The sequence below is a fragment of the Oncorhynchus nerka genome, linkage group LG24 (assembly GCF_034236695.1).
Source record: "Oncorhynchus nerka isolate Pitt River linkage group LG24, Oner_Uvic_2.0, whole genome shotgun sequence".
In the NCBI taxonomy this organism is placed as follows: domain Eukaryota; kingdom Metazoa; phylum Chordata; class Actinopteri; order Salmoniformes; family Salmonidae; genus Oncorhynchus; species Oncorhynchus nerka.
In genome coordinates, this window is record NC_088419.1 from 19809152 (window position 1) to 19826207 (window position 17056).

The 17056-nt window shown below is 41.5% G+C and overlaps 3 protein-coding genes across 3 annotated transcripts in view; 1 reads left to right on the forward strand and 2 right to left on the reverse strand.

The window, feature by feature from the left end:
• cfap61 (cilia and flagella associated protein 61) overlaps positions 1–7065 on the reverse strand; it is a 30361-nt gene extending 23296 nt beyond the window's left edge. Inside the window, exons 1-15 of the mRNA XM_029631075.2 lie at positions 6863–7065; positions 6511–6659; positions 6183–6333; positions 6028–6104; positions 5408–5475; positions 5150–5270; positions 3872–4004; positions 2957–3157; positions 2746–2823; positions 2512–2639; positions 1699–1738; positions 1420–1559; positions 1062–1188; positions 677–754; positions 367–573 (exon numbers count right to left, since the gene is read on the reverse strand). Coding sequence (XP_029486935.2) covers positions 367–573; positions 677–754; positions 1062–1188; positions 1420–1559; positions 1699–1738; positions 2512–2639; positions 2746–2823; positions 2957–3157; positions 3872–4004; positions 5150–5270; positions 5408–5475; positions 6028–6104; positions 6183–6333; positions 6511–6653 — 1692 coding nt within the window. The 5' untranslated portion in view covers positions 6654–6659; positions 6863–7065. The remainder of the gene's footprint in view (positions 1–366; positions 574–676; positions 755–1061; positions 1189–1419; positions 1560–1698; positions 1739–2511; positions 2640–2745; positions 2824–2956; positions 3158–3871; positions 4005–5149; positions 5271–5407; positions 5476–6027; positions 6105–6182; positions 6334–6510; positions 6660–6862) is intronic.
• A 58-nt stretch (positions 7066–7123) lies between these two features.
• On the forward strand, positions 7124–13698 carry crnkl1 (crooked neck pre-mRNA splicing factor 1). Its single transcript, XM_029631076.2, has 14 exons — positions 7124–7300; positions 7691–7843; positions 7989–8080; positions 8255–8413; positions 8530–8696; positions 8937–9115; positions 9226–9396; positions 9508–9699; positions 11708–11767; positions 11903–11983; positions 12074–12313; positions 12481–12582; positions 12723–12971; positions 13076–13698. The coding sequence occupies exons 1-14, from the start codon at positions 7253–7255 to the stop codon at positions 13532–13534; spliced, it is 2352 nt and encodes a 783-aa protein (XP_029486936.2). The 5' UTR covers positions 7124–7252; the 3' UTR covers positions 13535–13698.
• Positions 13694–16380, reverse strand: naa20 (N-alpha-acetyltransferase 20, NatB catalytic subunit). The gene is made up of 6 exons (XM_029631077.2): positions 16180–16380; positions 15725–15749; positions 15508–15598; positions 15233–15368; positions 14385–14530; positions 13694–14292 (listed from the first exon to the last, which is right to left on the reverse strand). The coding sequence occupies exons 1-6, from the start codon at positions 16230–16232 to the stop codon at positions 14207–14209; spliced, it is 537 nt and encodes a 178-aa protein (XP_029486937.1). The 5' UTR covers positions 16233–16380; the 3' UTR covers positions 13694–14206.
• Positions 16381–17056: the final 676 nt, after the last annotated feature.

Genomic DNA, 17056 nt, shown 5'->3' on the forward strand with positions numbered 1-17056 from the left:
CTCTCCCATTAGATTTTCCATAATTCCATTATTCTATTTACACCTCACCATCTGGTGCATGTTTGTAGAAGTTAATTAGCAGAGGGGAAGGAGGAGGATGAGGACAAGGAGAAGGCCTCTACACAGTGAGGAAATGTTTTCTAAAAGTCCAGAGAGGTGGACCTGGTAGTCCTATATCAGCACCTGCTTCTCCAACCCCAGAGAGAGTTGGTGAAGAGTGGCTGGGCAAGGACTGAAGAACACTGCACTTATGAATATCTGGTACTGAACACAATGTGCACGCACGCACGAACACATGCACAGACACACACAGTGGAATGGGCAAGGTGAGAAGTCAATATGAGATTTACAGGCTGTTTCTCTCACCTTCTGGTTGTGGTAGGAGGGGTAGATTGGGTAGTAGAGGCAGGATTTGTGGGCCAGCCGCAGGACCTCCTTTAGGAAGTGTTTGGCGTAGTGCTGGAAGATGGGGTTGAGGGCAAAGTGACACAGCTGGCCGTGCTCCTCATAGCGGTGGTGGCTGAAGTAGATGAAGTTCTCAATGTTGTAGTTGGCTCGGATGTAATCTATATCCTGAGAGAGAGAGAGACAGAGAGAGAGAGAGAGAGAGAGAGATTAAGTAGTACTGAATCTATGAAAGCAAAATACCATTGAAGTCTGTAAACGAGAAAACTACCTCCTCATTTCTGATAATTACAATCCCGACTAGTTGGTTCTGAACTTGGGCTACAAATGCCTGCAAGGGTGTTCCATCCTGGAAGACAGACACAGAGAAAGAGATGAGATATTACACTTGAGGAATCCATTTTCATATCCAAAGTAATTATCTGTGTTGGAGCTCTGTCATAGTTATGCTTGACTGCTCCTTGCAAAAACCATCAATCAATCAGAGATACTCCAAGTCTTCCAACATAATAATTTGAATAAATCTGGTTCGGTTTTTGTGTAATTGATTGATAAACTTGAGACTAGCTATATAAGAACAAGATAAATGGAACTAGTGGGTGTACTATTCCTTGTCCTATTGGCAGTAGTATGTCCTGTGTGTGTATGTGACTGACCTTGTCTCTATGGGCCTGGTAGAACATGTCCAGGTCCTCCAGCAGGCTCTCATGCAGGCTGAGTCTCTTCACCATGTCACAGACTGCAGGCCTGTCTGCAGACACTGCCAGACTCACCACAAATGTCCTGATGAGACAACAAGACCATGATGGACATTACACAAGCAACTTCCATTGTATATACACATCCAGGGATTTCTCGCCCCAAAAACATGTCTCTCTTCAAATCTCCAATAACATCCATCTCAATTTAATCGTTGTAAATTAAATAAGGAGATGCATTCATGCTAAACCCTTAGATGTATGTCAATGGCTAAAACTACTGAAATGTTCTGTTGGGGACTATACTAATACCCACTTGAGCAGGCCAGAGCGGTGGAAGATGTAGAGCTCCTGGGGCAGGCTGCTGGTGTGGTGTGGTACTACCCTGAGGAAGCTCTGGAGGAGGGGGAACTCAGGGGCCAGCTTGGGCACAGAGATGATGCAGAAATCACGGTCCTGTGGAAGAAACAAGGAGATTGGCTTCATGCTTATCACATGCAGTAACCTCAGTTTCAAAGAGTCTTCACAATGTGGAAATCAATGAGTATGTCAGTCAAAAATGGTTAAGTAATAAGATTTGTTAGTGGGTACTTACAGGGAAAAGTTTAAATATATTGGGCAGGAAGTCCACTGATCTGTAGGAGGAGATGAATGAGGGAAGTCAAGTGAAACTGTGTCTCTGCCAAGGCTCTAATCAGAGCCAACATGGAAATCACAGCAGTGGAACAACTGGCCAAGCAATCCGCAATCATCTCAGTACTTCTCTCCTTCAAGTTGCTGTCACTTTATGCACCATACTCATTAATTACATGCTCATTCTCGGTGGGGAGTAACTGGCTTCCATATTCCAGGACAGCTGGGCAGTAAGGCGATAGAGAGAGAGACGCAGCGGGAGCCAGCTAACAATCACACAGCTAAAGACAGATACATACTGGAGGGCTGCCATGACTAGTGAAAGGTTGTTTCCACAGATTCATGAAGTGGTGAAATTGGAGAAAGCAAAACTACATTTGATCACCTTCAATTAATGGGAATGTATTTCCTCTTTATTTATCCAAAACAGAATTGTTTTTTCAAATGGGTTAGTTAAACTCATCCAAACAATGCTAGTATAATTACTAGGTAATTACTTAATCAATGAATGACTTAGTAATCAAATTATTGTCGCTGTTTTTCTTAAAAAGATTTTTTTCTTTTTTAAACATATTTTCCCATTAATGAACCAACAATTATGAAACTTCAGAAGGTATTTTGAATACCTTTTATTAGTCCTAGAGTAATGAAATGTTCAGAGTACATTGAGGGGACTTATTGCTTTCAATAAATACATACAAATATTGGCAAATATTGAGTTACAAGGTTTTCATCAGACAGCAACGTTATGCTTGTGACTTTCTCCTGAACTTACCTCATTTCAAAATTCTTGTAGATGACAAATAATTGAATACAGAATGCATTGGGTGTTACTGAGACTCTTGGTTTCAGAGTCACTTCTGAACCCTGAGGCTTTGCCGCACAAGCCTGGCTGTCCCCTGGCTGCAATGACATCAATACAGTGTTAATATATCAATAGGAGATGAATGAGAGCCCATAGCTAGGTGGACATGAAGGAAATACCATAAGGAATTCATAATTGGTTTACCTCTGATACTTCACTGGGTATTTCTGTAATGCCACCTTGATCAAAATCCTTTGTCTGGTCCACGTCCTGTGATGATACCTTGCAATTCATTTAATCAAACCAATATGTCACATTTTGCCTAACAATTGCATATCTGTTATAGCCTTACAGTATCGTTGATTTTGGATTTTGGACATGGGTCCTTCTGGGTCAGATTCATCTCATACTCCACCTCTCCAGTGCTACCCTGTGGGCTGATGGTGTTGGTGTCCCCTAAAGTCCCCTCTCCCTCTGGCTCAGGGGCAGTCTTAGTCAGGTCCTCTGGACTGGGCTTATACAGACCGTTGAAGGGCCCAAGCTCAAAGCATTCATTGAGCAGCTTCAAGTTGATGTCACCACTCACACTGATGAAACCCACAGCAGTTCCCTCATTCTGTGAAGACAGAACACAGACAGACACAGTAATTTTACTGTAAAGCCATTTGTAATTAAATCAAGTGTATCAACACTAGTAATATACATGTGCATACTATCAAACTTGACCAATTACAGTATTTCGTTCTAGGCTATAACTTAAAAAAAGTACACAATAAGTAAATAATTGGCAATGCTGTTAAAATAGAGTGCCGAATAGTACAACCCTCTTGGGAAGTGTTGTGCTGTTTGTTCTCTGAATGGAGAACACATACAGGCAAAGAAAATAAAATATGCTACAGATGTCTGGACACAATATGTTCAGTGAGAGCCTGTCTTGGCAGTGTCAACTCTCATCTACCATATGCTGCCATGAACACGTGTCAGCTTGAGTTGCAGGGAGGGGAGCAAAGATCTGTCATATTCTAAGTCCTGGGGGAATTCACCCTAGCAGGATTTCTGTGAACCAGGAAAAAGCATCTGCACTGCTGCTATTACATTTTAAATGGACTGAACTCTCTGACAGTGGATCAGAGATTACTGATGCCAATGATAAAACAAAGAGACAGATAACATCAGAAAGAACAAAATGGCTGACTTGATCCAAAGCTTAATAATCAGAAGGGCTAACGTTTTTTCCTTTCCCGTGGTTTTGGCTGAAGTTGGAATGCATTAAGGAGAAATAAATATATTCTCATGACAACAAAGAAATAGAACTGTAAACATAGCTGACCTCACAAACAGCTGCATGATTTTCGTCGTCCTGAGCCTCAATGAGTTCAGCCAGAAAGTAAGTCCCATAGGATCCTGTGAGGGCCTTTGTCTGCTCCGCAAAGATGTGTGTGAGGTCATCATGATCCTCCACCCTGTAACAGAAGCGTCAATCACTTGATGAAAGCCATGAGCAACCCAAGGATCATCCCTCACTAAAATTAGAATAGAAATACATGTGAACGTATTGAAATAACAGCCTGGTCTCATAGACTAGACATGGTAAATGTAAATGGTAAACATGGTAAATGTAAATCCGGGATTCTGAAATTAGTATGATATGTTACATTTGGTATGGTTACATAAGAAAGATGGTTACTTAAAGCAAAAACGAAAGTAGGGTGGTTGGTCGGGGTGGATGGGTGGGCGTATTACGCCCCCAAAGGTTGTTCGAATCTCATCATTGACAACTTTTGCATTAGAGCTAATTAGCAACTTTTGAACTACTTACTACCTTTTAATTACTTAGAATGTTGGCTAACCCTTCCCTTAACCCTTTTAGCTAACCCTGGCCCTTGTATCGCTTCCGTAACTACAGACGGTGGGAGACGGGAAGCAAGTACAGGTGAAGATTTAATAATAAATAAACATTAAACAAAAAAAAAACAGCATCTGGACAAGAGAAACAAAACTACATCAATGCAGACAATGAAACTCAGGAAGTGACAGATATAGGGAGGCAATCAATGACGTGATGGAGTCCAGGTGAGTCCGATGAAGCGCTGGTGTGCATAATGATGGCGACAGTTGTGTGTAATGATGAGCAGCCTGGCGACCCCTAACCTTAACCCTGTTAGCTAACCCTTCTGCTAACCCTAACCCTTTAACCTATCCTCTATACTTAACCCTAACCTTAACCCGCTAGCTAACGTTAGCCACCTAGACGCCTGGCTAGAATTCGTAACATATCATACATTTAGAAAATTCGTAACATATTGTACATTTTGCAAATTCGTAACTAATAATAGGAATTGTAATTTCTAACATATTTATGAAATGGGTGATGGACATCCACAAATTAATACATACAATACAAAACCTAACATATACTAACTCGCGTTTCTTCGGATTTACGTACAGAATAATATGATATGCTCTGAGACCAGGTTGGAATTAAACAATGAATTCCTTAATTCCAAAAAGTAATTTATCATACAGTGAACTGCAAAATCAAATTTGAGAGTATAAAGCAAAAGTGCTATGGTACAGAACGCAGGTGTGTTAAAATGACTATGAGGACCTGGCTCGGCGGACATGCAGCCTTGGGCAATAGCTGTGTCTGTGGCACACAAATGCTGAACACTGGGGCCCTGGATCCTTCAGACTCTTCATGGGCTCAAAGATCTTTTCCAGTGCACGCTCTGAAAACACACAGTGGGAGTGGGCATACTGTGAATACTTCACAATCATATATTTTTGAATACATAATGAAGAAAGTTAACTAATATGATTACACATGTTGTAATACATATTCTATAAAAAAGGACTACACACTTACCTAAACATCGACTAGTTGGGGTGACCAAGCAGATGTATTGCAGCTCTGTGATAGCATTGAACACAGTTCTGCAAGAAGATGTTTACTTTTCTTATTGCACAATCCATCACCCTGTCAAGAACCTACAGTGCATGCCATATCACATCATGAGAATCTAATTTCTCATGCTGAAATTTTATGGAATGGCTGTGGAATCAAATCGGAAAAGCATATGTGGTATAGGAATGGCAGACTGCTGTATCACTAGTTGCCACAAACAGGATTCAAACCTGGTCTTATTATATTATGGAAAAGTTGAACATGTTATATTTTTGAGCCTACGTTATGAAAGGGGTTGTTACATGATTATGAGCAATGCCATGCCATAACTTGTTAGTGCTGCTCACTTTGACACTCACTCGCTTTTTGCTGATTGCATACAAAGAAAACATTGATAATCTCTCTACCAAGGGTGGCTGGTGGTACCTTAATTTGGGAGGACGGGCTCATAGTAATGGTTGGAATGGAATAAATTGAATGGCATCAAACACATGGTTTCCATGTTTGATACCATTCCATTCACTCCATTCCAGACATTATTGTGAGCCATCCTACCCTCACCAGCCTCCTGTGCTTCCTACCTTACAATCTCTTTGGCACTCCCAATGGAGAAGATCGGCTGTGCCACGAAGAGGTGCAGGAAAAGTGTGTTCAGAGGCTGTTGTGACGAGAAAATATGGTTAAACCCAGAGAAGAGGAAAGGAAACAAGAACAAGTCTCTCTAGTTGATACAAACCGTGTATTTTTCAGCACTGTAATTGTCATGCAGGAATGGTTCCCAACAAGCTTGATCCACAATGTCTCCAATGGGGTGATCAGAGAAGGCAGCATGGGCCAAGACCTCATTCTTCGCATTGCTCAGGGTCACTGCCAGATTGGCCTTCTCTCTGAGGATACCAACATACAGACAGTGAAGCCAGGATAAATTATTGTGGTCCATCTAAAATGGATTGACGCTTGCATGTTCATGCATTCTGACATGTAACAAAAAATATTCTTCCACCTTGAGTGTGAATATCTATTTCATGCATTTGACAGACATGATTAAGGCTATGCATACTCACAGTAGATGAATGACATTTACTCTTCCAAATACTGCTACTGTGGCAGGACTGATCAGGCTATTGATCGCATGTGCATCCGATGACTCTGTTCTCCTCACAGTCACAGTCTCAACTTTTCCACCCGAGGAAGTTATGGTCCTCATCTTTCTCTGATTTTGGAAGAGAAAAGCAAATGAGAAGCGAATAAACGTAAATGGCTTTCCAATACAAATTTGACCAAAACACAACAAATGCATTATTGTAATGATGAAATTACTAGCTAGGGGGTATCACATCAAGTATTTAACGTTACACATTGGAATCCACTCCGGTAGCATTCTTCTTGTCAAATTAGCCTATCATGCTAACTCACCTGGTGGATGCAAGAACTTTTCCAGTTCTGATATATATTTTCCGAATTTGCAAAAAGGATTCAAATCAGGGTTTCTATTTCATGCTTAGCTAGCTCATTATCGAAACATACCGTGTCAATAACAGTTTGTTCTCCTGCATTCAACCTAAAGTTAGAAATAAAGTAAAACTAGTACTAGCTCCAGCTAATGGGGGGGGGGTATGTTACCATAGAAACATAACGCTCGGTGACGTCTTGGGGTGAAGAGTCACAGTTCACATGTTACGTTCAACGCGCGCACGTTTGAAAGTGTCATGGCGGAGTCCACAGGCGCGCTGTGAAAATATTATAAACGGATCGATTCTGTTGTAATAGTTTATTCTAATTGACTCTACCATACAATCCAGTAAAATGGCATCTACTGCGGCAGGGAAACAGAGGATACCGAAAGTAGCGAAGGTAGCGAAAAGTTTAAAAACAGCTAACGTTAGCTAGGGAACTTATAATATGGCCTAGCCAGGTAGCGTTAGCTAGCTAACCATAACAAAGTGCTTTGTTTTGGTAAGAATGTAGATTACTTCTAGCTACATTAAACGAACGAAAAGGTAGCATGCTATGTAAGAACTGCTATTTTGTATTTATTTAACTAATGTAGATTACTCTATCGAGAAATCTGACCCAACTGTGTGCGAGGAAGGGCTAGCTAGCTAATTATTTAAAGTTTATGCCAGCTAACTAAACGAACTGTTTACATTTGGAACATGTACTACCTATGTAGCCAACTAGTATTGTCTTCAATCAACTAGTTTCATCCAATTCCAAAATAACGTCTTAATTTGTGCTGTGAAGGTGAAAAACAAAGCTCCTGCAGAGGTACAAATCACAGCTGAGCAGTTGCTCAGGGAGGCAAAGGAGAGGGAGCTCGAGCTTCTGCCACCGCCACCCAAGCAAAAGATCACTGATGAAGAGGAGTTGAACGATTACAAGTTGAAGAAGAGGAAGGTAAGACCCCAAGTGACACATGAACTATACTTCAGACTTCAGTCTTACTGTTGGTATTCTCAGTTGTCTGCAAATCTTGTGTAGTGCACAGTAGTAAATATATTGATCTAATCAGATACAAACTGGACTTGACTCCTTCTCTTAGGGATTTGAAGACAACATCAGAAAGAACCGTACTGTTATCAGCAACTGGATAAAATACGCTCAATGGGAGGAGAGCCTGAAAGAAGTCCAGAGGTAAGTTAATGCTTGTCAATGTCTCTGTGAAGCTGATTCTTGTGATTCATACATATATGTGGTCTAATGTGAATGTAGATGGATTTTGACAGGGATAATTGTTGTATATGGAGTTTGACTGGGATACATGTTATCTGAGCTTTTCTTTTTATATATACACGCCCCCCCCCACAGGGCTCGCTCTATTTACGAGCGTGCTCTGGATGTAGACCACCGAAATATAGCTCTGTGGCTGAAGTATGCCGAGATGGAGATGAAGAACCGGCAGGTGAACCACGCCCGCAACATCTGGGACAGAGCCATCACCATCTTGCCCCGTGTCAACCAGTTCTGGTACTTAACAACTTTACCTCTCCTAAACTGAGCATATCTGGTTAAAAAAGTTGAGGTATTAAAAAAAAGCACGATTTTGTCGCTCATCTGTTCTTTTGCTGCTTTCCCCCTTTCAGGTACAAATACAGTTACATGGAAGAGATGCTGGGCAACATCGCTGGCTGCAGACAGGTGTTTGAGCGCTGGACAGAGTGGGAACCAGAGGAACAAGCCTGGCACTCCTACATCAACTTTGAGCTGCGCTACAAGGAAGTCGACAAGGCCCGCTCCATCTATGAGAGATATATCCTTTTGATGGGAAGTGCTTAAAGCAATGACTTACTACAATGTATTAGCAAATGAGTTGTGGTTGCTGACTGTAGATATGCATTATTCATTAACAGGTGTTTTATTCTAACAGATTCATCTAACATTTGTAATGATGCATTGCCTTTGGTAGTGGTATTACCTTCATGCCTGTAGAGTGCATCTCTCTCTTTAAATTTTTTTAATTTTTTTTTAAAGCTCCTTAACTCCAGTGCACTTGTGATTGTCCACCCTGATGTGAAGAATTGGATTAAGTACGCCCGTTTTGAAGAGAAGCATGGCTACATCGCCCATGGAAGGAAGGTGTTTGAAAGATCAGTGGAGTTCTTTGGCGAGGAGCATGTTGATGAGAACCTCTTTGTGGCCTTCGCCAGATTTGAAGAGAAACAGAAAGAGGTTTGTAAATCTGACACTTTTAACCATGTCAGTTTTATTCCCACACGTTTATAGTGTTCTCCAACTGTGGTCAACAGAACAACACAACTTTTCTCCCCCTTGTGTCTTAGTTTGAGAGAGTTCGAGTCATCTACAAATACGCCCTGGACAGAATTCCCAAGCAGCAGGCTCAGGAGCTTTTCAAGTTCTACACTGTGTTTGAGAAGAAGTTTGGAGACCGGAGGGGAATCGAGGACGTCATCGTCAGCAAGAGGAGATTTCAGTATGAAGAGGAAGTCAAGGTAAATTAAACCTATGAAGATTCGCAAAGATTTCATCCCAAAATAATCCATTAAAACAATATTCTATCCACTAATGGCTTGTTATTGGATTGGGTTTTTCTTCCTGTATAGGCAAGCCCACACAATTATGACGCATGGTTTGATTACCTACGCCTGGTGGAGAGTGACGCGGATCCTGACACTGCCAGGGAGGTCTATGAGAGAGCCATCGCCAATATCCCTCCTATACAGGAGAAGAGGCACTGGAGAAGATACATTTACCTGTGGATAAACTACGCTCTATATGAAGAACTGGAGGTCAAGGTAGGCCTACATTGCATCCTCTGTGTTTAAATAATGGCTATTAGGGATGTAACGATTCACCAGTATGCATCGGTCCGCGAACCTCAAACCGATCCAAATGTAGCATGCATCGGTCAGAAAATCAATCTAAAAGTTACGAATCACTGATTCATTAACATTTTTTTCTCTCATATTACTTTCTTTCTACCTTCCAAAAATACACATGACTAAAAGTATGTGGACACCTGCTCATCGAACATCTCATTCCAAGATCATGGGCATTAATATGGAGAGGTCCCCCATTGCTGCTATAACAGCCTCCACTTTTCTGGGAAGGCTTTCCACTAGATGTTGGAACATTGCTGCTGGGATTTGCTTACATTCAACGACAAGAGTATTAGTGAGGTCGGGCACTGATGTTGGGCGATTAGGCCTGGCTCACAGTCGGCATTCCAATTCTTCCCGAAGGTATTTGATAGGGTTGAGGTCAGAGTCTGATCTCGACATACCATATTTGTATGGACCACTCTTTGTGTACGGGGGCATTGTCATGCTGAAAAAGGAAAGGGCCTTCTCCAAACTATTGCCACAAAGTTGGAAGCACAGAATCGTCTAGAATGTCATTGTGTGCTGCAGCGTTAAGATTTCCCTTCCTATCATCCGCCAAACCCAGATTTGTCCGTCAAACTGCCAGATGGTGAAGCGTGATTCATCACTCCAGAGAACGTGTAACGTGTTTCCACTGCTCCAGAGTCCAATGGCAGCGAGCTTTACACCACTCCAGCCAACGCTTGGCTGGACAGGCAATTTTTACGCTCTTCAGCAATCGACGGTCCCATTCTGTGAGCTTGTGTGGCCTACCACTATGATGGTGCCACGTTGAAAGTCACTAAGCTCTTCAGTAAGGCCATTCTACTGCCAATGTTTGTCTGCGGAGATTGCTTAGCTTTGTGCTCGATTTTATACACCTGTCAGCAATGGATGCGGCTGAAATAGCCAAATCCACTCATTTGAAAGGGTGCTTTTGTATCTATAGTGAACCTCCTCTTTTGTGACAACTGGTGCATCCTCTCCTTCAGTGGCTATGTCATAGCTAATTTGTAAACGGTAAATGTTGATACAGTAATAGCTCAAACACTTAATCTGTAAAAATGACAAGTTAATTAGTGGGTGATGGTGATTTCAGAACCAAAGTGGGGGGACAAAAAACACAAGCTACATTGTCCCCCCCTAATCTGATAGTGGTAGATGTCTAGTCTCTTTTATGACCCTAATCTGATAGTGGTAGATGTCTAGTCTCTTTTATGACCCCAATCTGATAGGTGGTAGATGTCTAGTCTCTGTAATGAACCCAATCTGATAGGTGGTAGATGTCTAGTCTCTGTAATGAACCCAATCTGATAGGTGGTAATGTCTAGTCTCTTTTATAAACCCAATCTGATAGGTGGTAGATGTCTAGTCTCTGTAATGAACCCAATCTGATAGGTGGTAGATGTCTAGTCTCTTTTATGAACCCAATCTGATAGGTGGTAGATGTCTAGTCTCTTTTATGAACCCAATCTGATAGGTGGTAGATGTCTAGTCTCTTTTATGGCCCCAATCTGATAGGTGGTAGATGTCTAGTCTCTTTTATGGCCCTAATCTGATAGTGGTAGTGGGGTGGTCAATGCCTAGTCTCCCTTATGGCTCAGATCAGGTGCCTACATACTAGTATAGACTGTGGACATACATCATTTACACACACAGAGAAGTCAGCTCAGATATGCCCAGCTCATGAGCTTCATCAGCAGCAGATATGAATTTAGAATGGTAAATGAATGTGTTTATGCAACAAATGATAGTGCATCCAACCGAATCACATCAATTAGTTCTCTAATCAAACTAAAACGTATCATTCCTGTATCTAGATACGTATCGAATCCTCTTGAAAGGGAAAGATGCACATCCCTATTGGCTGTGATTCTCACATTGCTAAGTGTGACATTGTGCATAGCCTGTGGATTTCAGTGCTTATTGTGTTGATTGGCAGGACCCAGAGAGAACAAGGCAGGTGTACCTGGCATGTCTGGATCTCATCCCTCACAAAAAGGTATCGGTAGTTTTCAATGTTTACAATCAATGGCACCTCTGTTTCTGAAATGGGGTTTAATAAAACATTTGATATGCAACAAAAAACATTCATCAACAAATCATCAAACTTATTACTTTGTTTCTTTCCTCATAGTTCACGTTTGCCAAGATGTGGCTACTCTACGGACAGTTTGAAATCCGCCAGAAGAACCTCCAAGCTGCTAGACAAGGCTTGGTAAGGTTCCTACTGTTGATGATTTATGTTTTTCATTGTGATACTTCAAACTTGAAATGTTCTGTCATTTGGCCTTGTCCCTCTCCCCAGGGCACAGCCATTGGTAAATGTCCAAAGAACAAGCTGTTTAAGGGCTACATTGAACTGGAGCTGCAGCTCAGAGAGTTTGACCGATGTAGGAAGCTTTATGAGAAGTACCTGGAGTTTGCCTCCGAGAACTGCACCACCTGGATCAAGTTCTCTGAGCTGGAGACCATCCTGGGAGACACAGAGAGAGCCCGGGCCATCTTCGAGCTGGCCATCGGACAGCCACGACTGGACATGCCAGAGGTCAGGCTCAAAAACGTTCACCCTGGGCATTTATTTACGCACGGTATTGGCTTTCCACTTTCAGCATGTCTGAAGACACCCTTCACGTGAAAAGTATTGTAGTGAAAACTAATTGAAATACCACTGAACAGTATTTTACTTTCAAATGTTTTGTTTTAAAATCTTAGGTGTTGTGGAAGTCCTACATCGACTTTGAAATCGAGCAGGAAGAGTATGACAACACCAGAGGTCTCTACAAGAGACTGTTGCAGCGCACACAGCACGTCAAGGTGAGAGCTGTCCCTTTAACCTTAGTGACTGTCTTGCTACCAACGGTCCCATACTACATTACTCACCTGCCTAATACTCACTGTGGCGCAGTAACTCATCAAACAATATTTGATCATTTTGTCAAATGTGTTACCTGCAGGTCTGGATCAGCTATGCCCAGTATGAGCTGTCCATAGATACCTCTGACCGGCTGCAGAGGTGTAGGGGGATCTTTGAGGAGGCCAACAAGGGCCTGAGGAGCTGTGAGGAGAAGGAGGAGCGTCTGATGCTGCTGGAGTCTTGGAAGGAGTTTGAGCAGGAGTTTGGCTCAGACACAACCAGGGAAAGGGTGAAGAAACTGCTGCCGGAGAAGGTGAAGAAGAGGAGAAAGCTCACGGCAGAGGACGGGGTAAGTAGTGTTTCTCTTATACCAATCCAACATCAATTCATTACCCTTGTTTATGTGTTGTGGTTCGGCTGATCACTAATTGACTTTTCATTTTGATCCATCAGTCAGATGCAGGGTGGGAGGAGTACTACGACTACATCTTCCCTGAGGATGCAGCGAACCAGCCCAACCTCAAGCTGCTCGCCATGGCCAAGATGTGGAAGAGGCAGCAACAAGAAGAAGATGATGAAGAAGACGATGAAGAGGATGAGGAAGAAAACAATGGAGAAGTGGATAGGGGTAAAGTGGAGGAAGTTAGGGGCAAAGAAATGGAGGGAGAAGAAAATGGAAGAGGGGAGAGAGGAATAGACAAAGAAATGACAGAAGATTTAGCATCACCATCATCAGAAAAGCCTATAGTCAGTGAGCCTGTGCCTGAAAAAGTCCTCAAGGAGAGCACATACGATGACAGAGATGATTCTGATGAAAGCAGTAGTGGAAGCAGCAGCAGCAGCAGTAGTAGTGACAATGATGGTGGTGAGAAACAGCCAAGGAAGAGCAATAAGGACTCAGTGAAAGATTAGCTTGTCTGGAGAATTTTTTTTTTTTTTTACTCATTACAGATGAGTTGGGGACCTCACCGGGTAATTTCTATTGCTTAAAAAGAAAGTGATTATTTTTCCATGTCTTTGTTTTATTCATTTACTGTGGTGCAATGACAGTGTAAATAAAAAAAACACTGATCCAACTTTTTATTTATTTCAACCATAGAACTGACTGTTGTAACAAAGCAGCAGATACAGTATCATTACCCGGGTAAGTAATCATTTATTGAATTTGGATTAAAGTCCTTTCAATTCTATATTGCATTTCAAATTTCACATCAAACAGTGACTGACTCATTGTCATCAAAAATCATAGTTTCACAAAGGATAACTTATTAGATCTGCCAATATTATGTACAATGATATTCTCTAAGCTTTCACACATCACACCCTAAAAATAAAACAAGTCCTAATAACACTTTTCTCACTTAATTTTCTAATGTAGACTGTGTGGAAATATCGTAAACCCTACTGATGTTTACCATTTCTTAACCCTGCCTAACCATAACCTCAAATTAAGACCAAAAAGCAAATGTATGTTGTCATTAATTTTTACCATAGCCAATTTTGACTTTGTGGCTGTGGTAACTAGAGATAACCGAGAAATATAAATGTATTTGTTTTCAAAAGTGTCAGAGCCACCGTCTACTGTTATTCTATATCTTCTGGTCTGACAGGATGTGGTATAGGAATGATGGACTTCCTCTCGGTGTCTCTTGACAAGGCTTTCCTCATATCTGCAAAAAAGGACAAAGAGTGAGTACATATCCACATAATGATTGTCTGAGTTACAGTAATGTTTACATTGATTTGAAGGGGTTCATATTACCATAGGCGTCTTCATCCGGTTCTCCATTGCTAGCAGAATAGTACTCTATCACGGTTCTGTAAACGCTGTAGCCTAGCTGTTTGTACATGTTCACCGCCACTTGATTGGAGACTCGCACAAACAGATCAACAAAGAACCCACCCTTCCTAAACAACAGTGAGGCAAAGAAGTAGATCTTTGCTGATACGACAAACTGAAAATGATCAACACCGATCACTTATCGCAGGCATTTTGTTGATATCGTTCATTACGAGAAGTAGTCTATACTAGAGAAATGTGAAGCTTTAAATTAAATACGTTTGCTAATTAATATGGGCGATTGTTAATGGGACAATTGATGGCTACAACCATCAAATTATTAGTAGTAGTTTAAAGGTTAATATTTAAAAAAGCGGTGCACATTAGTGTTATAAAACTATCGTTCTATTTATCGTCATCACATCGATTCAGGCAATTTAGCACAATATGGATTTTTGTCCATATTGCCCAGCTCTACTCTAACATGGTTATTGTTCAGTAGGGTACAAGAACTCAAAGGGTTTCTTATTGGACCAGGTAGTCCAGTGTTTCCCCAACTCCGTCCTGGGGACCCCAAGGGGTGCACATTTTGTTTTTTTGCTCTGGTACGACACAGCTGATTCAAATGACAAACTCATCATCAAGCTTTGATTAGTGGAATCAGCTGTGTAGTACTAGTGCAAAACCCCAAAAGTGCACTGAGTCGGGGCCCCAAGACAGAGTTTGGGAAACGCTGAAGTACTACCTCCGTTTCAGTTAAAAAATAAATAAATTGCCAAATGAACACAACCCTGATCTTAGTAACCTGAAGCATTAGAAGTCAGCCCCACCTTTCTGAGATCTCCTCCAGCATCTCCATAAGCTTGGCTGCCAGTCCCAGTCGTCTGAACTCTGGGGCCACAGAGAGAGCTGTGACGTGGCCATGCCACTCTTCTCGCGCCACTGATCCCTCTGCCTTCCCCATGACTGAGGATAGTCAGAAGTGTCATTTTGATGGAAGCTACACAGAGTGTATGCCTTTGCTATTGCAATTATGTTTGCTATTGCATTTTATCTAAAGCAATCATCATATTGCTAGGTGTGTATGACATGTAGGCCTACTCACTGTAACCCATCAATTCACCACCAGGGGCCTCTGCAACAATGAAGTACTCTGGCCAGTGGGCCAGGTACTGTAGGTAAAATGGGATTCCGTACTGTGAAAGAAAGTTAAGGAAAGCTTGTCTTAGCCTTTGTCTTGTTATCAGGAGGATCTGTGGTGTCTGTGCATGACGGTGGTATGTTATTACAATGCTGGGGAACAATTTGTACTGAAAGGATACAGTCTCTGTCAATGGATCCAGGTTGCTGTGAAGAGACAAACAAATACTGAGATGTTTCGTGCATTCAATGCAATGCCCCGATGAGGTGCAGCAGACTTCACAGTTTAATCAAATGTCGTTACGCCCAACGTTATCGATCTAACTGTTAGCTAGCTGGCTCTAGTTAGCCAGCTAATCTTGGAAAGCTTGCGTAGCTAGCTAGTGAGCTATTATGGTCCATGAAATATACAAAATAATGTATCTTATAATCAAGAGTTGACTAGTGTAAACTAGCTAACGTTAGCAGATAGTCTCAAACTATGCATCGCACTGTATGATAATTAACTTCTGGCTAGCTAGCTATACTTGCAACTAGCCAACAAGCAATTGCTATTGTTCATTAAAACATAATGACGGTGTAGCTAGATGGGTAACCTATTCAACATTATTATAAAAAAATATCGAAATTAACTCACATGTTGTTGAATTTGAACAAATCATCGCATGTGAAAGCTCGTAATGTTGTCATTTTGCCTGTACAGTTGCCGCGTTCAATCCTAGTTGGAACAAGGACTCTCGGAAATATTGCACTTCCGGCAGGTGTATAACTATATTACAAACACTTATAACTAGTCGGAAATGTCTGAGTTCCAACTAGTACACGAACATGGCAAAAGTGTCTGCGACCCTTCAACTTTAGCAATCAACAAGAACAATGACGGCCTCCTTCGGCAGGGAGGTGTCATTGACTGTTTACTGCCATCTGCTGTTGGACTGAGAAAATAGCAGACTAACTTTAGTAGAACACAATATGTATATATTTTTTTACCTTTATTTAACTAGGCCGGTGTAGGCTGTCATTGTAAATAAGAATAAAAGTACAATATTATCATTAAGGTGTATGTTACAAGGTAACATGCCAAGGGGGTATTGCATGAACATTCAGTGTGGAAGTGATAGCAGCCAGATGAATGAACCTTGGGAAATGGAACTGTGATGGACAGTTGAAAATTCTCATTTCCTTTTAAAATTGTGCGAGCCAGGATCCCAAGGCAAACATAATCTGGCAGTGGATGTCATAGGGCAGAGTTCTGGGGATTTTGTCCAAAGAGTTTCAGCAGCTGTCTGAATATCCACCCCTTGGCAAGTGGACCATTGTGACTTCCATCAATGTGACTCCTATTAAATTTGAAAGGACCATGCCAACATATTTCTGCTTAAAAACACATTGAGTTGCTATTATATCTTCATTAAAGTTTTTCAGGATGATACTGGCTACATTTCATCTGGACAGTTCTACAAACCATTGTTCACAGATAGCCTTGGGGTTTGAATGTGTTTTTTTGTCTGGAA

Excerpts from the sequence above, each read along its gene's own strand:
- crnkl1 (XM_029631076.2), top strand. The coding sequence starts at position 7,253 with ATGGCATCTACTGCGGCAGGGAAACAGAGGATACCGAAAGTAGCGAAG. Across the intron at positions 8,697-8,936 it reads CCGCTCCATCTATGAGAGAT|TTGTGATTGTCCACCCTGAT; the intron begins ATATCCTTTTGA and ends ACTCCAGTGCAC. Across the intron at positions 9,700-11,707 it reads ATGAAGAACTGGAGGTCAAG|GACCCAGAGAGAACAAGGCA; the intron begins GTAGGCCTACAT and ends GTTGATTGGCAG.
- naa20 (XM_029631077.2), bottom strand. The coding sequence starts at position 16,232 with ATGACAACATTACGAGCTTTCACATGCGATGATTTGTTCAAATTCAAC. Across the intron at positions 15,750-16,179 it reads TTGTTCAAATTCAACAACAT|CAACCTGGATCCATTGACAG; the intron begins GTGAGTTAATTT and ends GTCTCTTCACAG. Across the intron at positions 14,531-15,232 it reads CTGGAGGAGATCTCAGAAAG|GAAGGGTGGGTTCTTTGTTG; the intron begins GTGGGGCTGACT and ends ACTGTTGTTTAG.